At 34.7% G+C, this 7,995-nt stretch overlaps 1 protein-coding gene across 1 annotated transcript in view; it reads right to left on the bottom strand.

The window, feature by feature from the left end:
* LOC148944968 (protein regulator of cytokinesis 1-like) overlaps nt 1-7,995 on the bottom strand; it is a 31,124-nt gene that overhangs the window by 2,575 nt on the left and 20,554 nt on the right. Inside the window, exons 4-6 of the mRNA XM_089098907.1 lie at nt 5,839-5,976; nt 3,686-3,961; nt 32-202 (exon numbers count right to left, since the gene is read on the bottom strand). Coding sequence (XP_088955033.1) covers nt 32-202; nt 3,686-3,961; nt 5,839-5,976 — 585 coding nt within the window. The remainder of the gene's footprint in view (nt 1-31; nt 203-3,685; nt 3,962-5,838; nt 5,977-7,995) is intronic.

Here is a 7,995-nt window from a genome sequence, read left to right as displayed (position 1 = left end):
GATGGAAAAAAAAAATCAAATCATTATTTACCAATTTTATATCTTCGGACGTCACACCACAGGTATCCAAAAGCGTCTTAATGTGAGAGGTTTGTTGAACGTCAAGCTCAAGTCTATCCATTAGGGTGGCCAATTCAATTTTGATTTTTCTGGATTCTGTGCGGGCTCTATCCACACGATCTTTATATAAATCGTAGATTTTCTAAAAAAAAAAACATCATTTGAAGGGAGGATGTTCAGAGGCGCCATTTCATAAATATTTAGGGGGTCAAAGATTGACCTAGGATTTAATGAAGATAAAAAAAAATATTTTTCAAAATTTATGCAGATAAATTTTTATTATTTCTTTGAGGGGCAACTGCCCCTCTTCTCCCAATTGGAAGGGATTGTTTGAAAATCTCAGGAGCTAATCAAGTGTCAAATCAAATCATTGAGTAACTACTCCATAGACAGAGGAAGATTCCTTAAAATGATGGTTTTTATTTAAAGCTATTACTGCCTCATGTTATCTCGTCTATTGTCTTATTTTAGTATAATTTTAAATCAATGTGTATTCTAACTTATTTGAAACAAATATCAATCAATGGACTTGAGTTGAATTCATTTGTTTTCAAGAGCCAGAATTTATAAATAGTCTGTACATGAATTTATATTAAAAAAAAACACCAATTAGGGAAAAAAAAAAAAAAAAAAAAAAAAAAAAAAAAAAACCAACGACAACAACAACCTACTTTTGCATAAAAGTTTAACTACGTCTTTAGAAAAACCAGTTATCTCGTCTATTGTCTTATTTTAGTATAATTTTAAATCAATGTGTATTCTAACTTATTTGAAACAAATATCAGTCAATGGACTTGAGTTGAATTCATTTGTTTTCAAGAGCCAGAATTTATAAATAGTCTGTACATGAATTTATATTAAAAAAAACACCAATTAGGGGTAAAAAAAAAAAAAAAAAAAAAAAAAAAAAAAAAAAAAAAAAAAAACCCAACGACAACAACAACCTACTTTTGCATAAAAGTTTAACTACGTCTTTAGAAAAACCAGAAATTAACAAAACGAAATAGAGAAAGAAAGAAGAAAATCAAGAGAAGACAAGTAAAGAAATTGTTTTCTAGAAATCCTTGCAAACACTAAATGTCACTTTTCGAATCACATTAAAAAAAATAACTGGAAAAATGTAATACTAACGAAACAAGACAAATAACTCAGGCTAAACTGAACATATTTTTTTCATTCACATATAAAATTATCAGACACGTATTACTTGTTGAATCTGGCACGAAATATTTTTTTTTATTATAAAAAAAAAACTAAACTGAACAGCTAAAAAAAAAATGAGAAACATTGATAAAGGCCTCGACTTATTCGCAAGAGGTCGTGGATTTAAGTTCTAATTTTCTTCAACAAGACTTGAACTTGAGGCCTCGCAGTTCGTAGTGTAGGCCCCGAGTATTACGCCATGTCAGTTGTCGGATCACATAAGATGGAATAACCAAAAAAAAAAAAAAAAAAAAAAAAAAAAAAAAAAAAAAACTAAGGTTAATTTGACTACTTTTTTTTATTCACATACAATAATAACATTTAAAAAATAATTGTATAAAAATAAAATTTTATCCACACATAAGATAAGTATTGCTTGTTAATACTTCCTTATCAAACAGTTCGTGGTAACGAACTGTAAGTAAGGAGCGACCCGGCTCAATAGTAACCGAAACTCTAGAAAAAGGAATTTTGATACCAATAGATACATCAGAAGAATCAAATTTTTGTGCTGATTTTAAATATACAAGTTTCATCATGTTTAGTCTTACCCATCAAAGTTACGCGCCTGAGAAAATTTGCCTTATTTTCGAAAAAAGGGGGAAACAACCCCTAAAAATCATAGAACAATGAAAATCACACCATCGGGTTCAGCGTATCAGAGAACCCTACTATAGAAGCTTCAAGCTCCTATCTGCAAAAATGTGGAATTTCGTATTTTTTGCCAGAAGAAACATCACGGATGCGTATTTATTTGTTTTTTTTTTCCAGGGGTGATCATATCGATCCAATAGTCGTAGAATATCGCGAGAGGGCTCATTAGAACGGAAATTAAAAGTTCTAGTGTCCTTTTTAAGTGACCAAAAGAATTCGAGGACAACTTGGCCCCTTTCACGCTCATTTTTTCCCGAAGTCACCCAATCAAAATTTTTGAGATAGCCTTTTTGTTCAGCATAGTCGAAAATCTACTTAATATGTCTTTGAGGATGACTTAATCCCCCACAGTTCCCGGGAGAAGGGCTGCAAGTTATAAACTTTGCTCATTGTTTACATATAGTGTTGGTTATTGGGAAGTATACAGGCGTTTTCACGAGGAATTTTTTTCTAGTGAGGGGTCGGGTTCGGAGTAGGGGTTACGAGGGAGGATCTTTCCGTGGAGAATATTCCCTTGTGAGAAGGGATTAAATAAAAAACAATTTTTTTTTTCAACTCAAAATAAGGAGCAACATTAAAACCTAAAACGAACAGAAATTATTATGTATATGAGAGGGTTCGCCCCCTAGTCAATACCTCGCTCTTTACGCTAAAGCTTTTAGTACTTTCAAAAGAACTATCTATTCTAATTAACCGTCCTTTGTGATTCAGGGGTTTGTGATTCGAATAAAATTCGTACTTTAGCGTAAAGAATGAGGTATTGACTAGGGAGCAAACTCACTACTATACGCAATAAAAACATACGAATATAGAAATTCGTTACGTAAGTTAATTCGTAAGTTACGTCAGAACAAAATTTAGAGAAGCCAATTAGCCAAAAAACGGAAAATTAATATGCGAATTTTGTTCATGTACGGTAAGTCAAACTCAAAGCTGCATTAATTTAAAAACGTTCAGAAATTAACTAAAAAAAAGTTTTTTTAACTGAAAGTGAGGAGCGACATTAAAACTTAAAACGAACAGAAATTATTCCGTATATGAAAGGGGCTGTCCCCTCCTCAACGCCTCGGTCTTTACGCTAAAGTTTGACTCTGTCTGACAACTTTATTTTTTAAAACAATAAACAACTTTAGCGTAAAGAGCGAGGCGTTGAGGAGGGGACAGCCCCTTTCATATACGGAATAATTTCTGTTCGTTTTAAGTGTTAATGTCGCTCCTTACTTTCAGTTCAAAAACTTGTTTTTTAAGTTATAAACTGACAAGAAGTCGTTTTTTTGGACTAAAAAAAAAAGAAAAAAAGAAAAAAAGAAAAAAAGAAAAAAGAATAGAAAAAAGAACAGCTAAAAAAAAAAAAAAAAAAAAAAAAAAATAGATACATATTGATAATGCTGTTATGAACGAATAATTATATTTTATAAATAATTATGAATAGTAAAAAACTATTTACCTCTGAAACTCAATAGCTTCATGTGTCCATGAAATTTTGGTCTTTTGGCAATTTCGACAAGTCAGTTAAACCTTTACACAATGGTGGGAGGCGAATTGGTATTTTCCTTTCTAAGCCATTGAGTCTATCCAGCTAGTATCCTACTATGGACACTTTAGACACATGAAATTGAAAAAATTTCAAGGTCTTGTTTTCTTTTTTTTGATGATTAAAAGTATTGTACATTTTTTGGCAGAAATAATAAAACCTTAATCTTATCTCTGAAGGGACGTAAGCCATACCGTTCACAAGAGCGTCAATTTTCAATTATTTGTGACTCACCTCCACCTTATGCATGGTGTCTATCGAGAGCGGGAAAGATGGAATTTCTTCACTAACTACGAGCTTTTCAAATTCAATGGTTGGTTTAGTTTGCAGAACGTCCATGAAAATCTTGATGTCCCGTCGTTTCTCTTGAAAATTTTCCGTCCTATTCACAAGCTCGACTCGGAGATATTCGATGCGACTTTTTAGGCTGTCTATATCTTCAGCAGAGGGTATTGTGCTGAGTGACATCAGGATTGAAGCTTCACCAAGCTTCCTAGCCAGATCTTCTTCCTGTCAACGAAAAACAACACGATTAGCAACTACGAATGGTCTGTTGTTAATTGTCAGGCCAAAAAATTATTAATTTTACCCTTATCAATTGAATTTCTCAAATAAGATTCTGTATAATTTCTGAAAAATTATCAAACCGATTTTTTCTTTTTCAAAGAAGAAGATTCAATAAAGTTTTGACTGAATAACATTTTGAAAAACTATCTAAGCGATTTTTCTTCTAAGAAGATTCGAGATTGGCAAGTGACAGCTTTCGATACGGATTCACCACGAGTCTCTTATCAAGGTTAAAATAGCTCTAGCCTCTACTCACATCATGTTTATCTTTTGCCTTTTAAAATATACAAACACGTCAAAATAATACACTACTTTTGTCACAGTAGAAAATAATTTTAACCAAAATTTGACAAAACGAAATAATCGCAAAAAGGGAGAAACGAGGACAATAACAGTCAGTCAAAAGTGGAAGGAAAATTATGCAAATACTTCGGTAAAACATTTTTAAAAGCTACTCGCTTACCAGGAAGGGTATTATTAGAGATTCTATTAGGTTGCGAAATATAATGTTGTGGATAGATATAAAAACGATCAGAATTAATAAGTTCATTATAAATCTGACTTAGCAAAGTTTGTCCAGTGTCCATGGGCACCCATAAGGGGGGGGGCATTTGCCCCCCCCCCTGGCTGAATGATGCTGCCTTAGTTTTTATGTTTTTGTTCTGAGATTTCTATATTATAGCACTAAAAGTGCCAATTAGACGAGGTTTGCCCCCCCCCCTGGATTGGGCGCCCATGCCAGTGTCTCTATTTGGGGCAACCTTTAGGTGAATTGGCTTCTTTATTTCAACTACCTCCCTGAAAACTTGCATGAGACCTATAAGAAGGGCAACAATGGAGGTATTATCAAATAAAATAAAATGATGTGGGTTTGTTTAAATGTGTTGAGCCAAGGCAGAATCAAAAGTATCAGGCCTTTGGCGTAGCCCCATGGCTTTTTTGATTGAGGACATATGTTCCTATAACCCCTCCCCCAATTGCTGTTGGGCTCTCCCAACATAGAAACAGGGAATTCTACAGGGAAAAAGGGCCACAAGAACAGGGAATTCTATAATCACCACTGCTCAGAATGAGGCTGGTTTTATCTTTGCCGCTCTTGAAAAAGCTTAGTATTGTATTTCATTTTTAAAAGTGACAATAAGGTTATGTTTTTCTTAGGATTCTTCTCAGTTTGTCACTCAATATATAAGGTAGAACCGTGAAGTTTCTTATCACCCACCGAGGGGATGATATCTGTTGGGGGTTGTGGAGTCGATGCATTCTTTTCTACCTTTTTTCAATTACCCTTTCATTGTTCCTTGGAAAGGGTCCTTTTTTAGTTATCAGTGTTTGTTTTGAGGTTCGGTTTTTCTATTGTCCTTTGAATCTTTATCTGTATTTTGTTATTCTGCACTGGAGACGGTTGAGCGGAGGTCTCGACCAAAATATTTACATAGTTTTTCTTCTATTTTTCACTGGCTGTTATTGTCCTAGTTTCTCTCTTCTTTGCAATTTTTTCGTTTGGTCATGATTATCCAGTATAGTCTCAGAAATTATTTTTAACCTAAGTTTGTATGATCAACCCAGGAATTTCTGACAAGCTAAAAAGTCTGTTTTCCAGTCTTTCAAAACACTCTTTCTTGAAGTACCGAGGAGGGGGGGGGTCTTGGTTTGAAAACTAACCAAGATAAAAATCTTTCTGGTAGCAGCAAGAGAGCTTGTGATCGCCGAGGAATCGAAACTCTTTCTGGTAGCACTGAGGCGAATAAAGCTCTGCTTGAGAATCCCCAGTCCAACCTAACATTTTTTAGAATATAAAAAAGATTAAACTGAAAACTTACCTGTTCTTTGTCACGCCTGACAGCATTCATAATTTTATTTTTCTCTTCAGACACTTCCCTGTATTTGTCTCGGAAGAATTTTTCTACTGCTAATATACTCCAGGATTCTTCGGATGTTTCAACCTCCCTCCCCAGCTCCTGCAATATAATTCTTTTTTACAATCATGATTTAGAACAAAAGAGAAGTGGAGACTATTATAAAACTGAAAAAACTGAAAACTAAAACTGAAGGGAAAGGATTCGAAGTCTGGAAGGTTCAAGGAATATGAAAGACTGCGAAGAGAATGAGTCATCTTAATCGCTCATGATAATCTTTTCTTCTTCTTTGAATAGAGGTCTTTGGATCTCAATAAAAACAGACTTACTATAAGGTCATGACAAATAAAAAAAAGCAAAACTTGCAGCAGACTAAGGCCCGAGCTACCACCCATAATGAGCAAACCTAGAAGGAAGCCACAAAACCCCAGAAAGTGGCATTTTCCGTAGCTAAAAAGTCACCTTTTTTGCGAGTAATAATTATGTATCGGTATATAATTACATAACATATCTGTATATTATTATAGATCTGTCTTTTTTTCGACAGCTGCACTATTCTGTTTTCTGAAGATCTATATGCTACCATTTATTGGTGAAAAAAAAAACCCCATCAATTTAATTGCTCACATTTTTCTTCTTATTTTCATTGAAGGCGTAATTTGGGGCTTATTGGCATCTACAGTTTATTTTTTTTTTTAAAGAAGAGACATATGGAGGGAAATTGAGACTTCAAAATATGCAAGATAAAAAGAGAAAGAAACGTCATGGATGACATTAATTACGAATTGTTAATTATTAAGTCAATTTTACTATATAATTTTTCTTTTAAACAGAAATCGAATTAACGAGTTGTGTCTTCAAATGAGGACAAACTATAATAATAATAATCTTTATTCGTTCCCTTTATCACACTGCAATAACATGGGTATCATCAATTAAAGCACAAAAAGACACAGCACCAAGAAAAATACAAATGATGAACCATCACCTCTACATCATGACACTATTGTTATAACATCTGACGTAGTAGGGCACAAACGATTTTAGATTTCTTGTTGCCGAGTGTGTAGGCGGGCACTCCAACAGTTTTTTTCCTCTTTCAGAGTTGCCAACCTTGTTTTCTGTGCATGGGTCTGTGAAGTAAACGGAGGAAGGATATCTCGGTGTCTTGAGGACTTCCGGATGTCAGCTCCAAACTTCATCAGCATTTCATGCCTCCTTTCCTCCAGGGTTGGGAGCTTGAGTTGGCTCAAGCTTTGTTCATAGTTTTTATAATTCGGCACAAGAATTATTTTGCAGACTCTCTGCAAAATAAGTGCCAGGCAGGACAGCCGTACATCATTACGGGCATTACATAGGTTTTATAGCACGAAAGAAGGAGTTGCTCTGTCATTCCAAACCTTCTTAGATTTGCAAAGGATTTTAGAAAACCAGCTACCTTTGCTGTGATCTCCAAACTCACTTAATCATCACTTAATGTGATACCAAGTATTTTTACTGATTTCTTTGTTCGGAGAGGTGCAGATTCATTTATGTCTCTTCTTCTTCTTCTTCAGGAAGTTGACATGCATTACACAGCTTTTCTCGAGGCTTATCTGGAGCTTCACTTGATCAGCTTGATGCTGAAGCTCTGATGGCTATGAGCTGATTGGGTGTTTGTGGCAGAAATTGCAGCAGGCTTAGCGAAAGATCATCTGCAAATTTATACCTCTGTTTGTGTTGCCTCATCAGTCGGTTAATGACTATAACAAATAGGATCGGACTTAACTTGCTTCCTTGGATAGTTCCACACGTGATGTCTTGGAAGTCGTATATTTCCCCATTTTCGAGTTGTACGCACTGTTGACGAAAAGAAAGGAAACTTGCAACGGTACATAAGAGAAACTGCGAGACTTCCAGGGCACAGGCTTCGTTGATTACATTATCATGATCAAGCAGATCGAAAGCTTTCACGAAATCAGAAATGATTATTTCAGCAAGGGCCTCAGTATTTTTTAGGTGTTCTAGTAGATCATGAAGTAATCTGACCAGATAGTGAGTTGTGCTGTGTCCTCGACGAAAACCGAACTGCATAGGATCGATTTTGTGTTCTAATTCTGTTAGCAGCCACTGTAAAATAAA

This window comes from Artemia sp. Qi Xiang Cuo, chromosome 13, assembly GCF_049724085.1.
Source record: "Artemia sp. Qi Xiang Cuo chromosome 13, ASM4972408v1, whole genome shotgun sequence".
In the NCBI taxonomy this organism is placed as follows: domain Eukaryota; kingdom Metazoa; phylum Arthropoda; class Branchiopoda; order Anostraca; family Artemiidae; genus Artemia; species Artemia sp. Qi Xiang Cuo.
The sequence above is the reverse complement of the archived record's forward strand: the minus strand, read 5'-3'. Positions and strand labels throughout refer to the sequence as shown.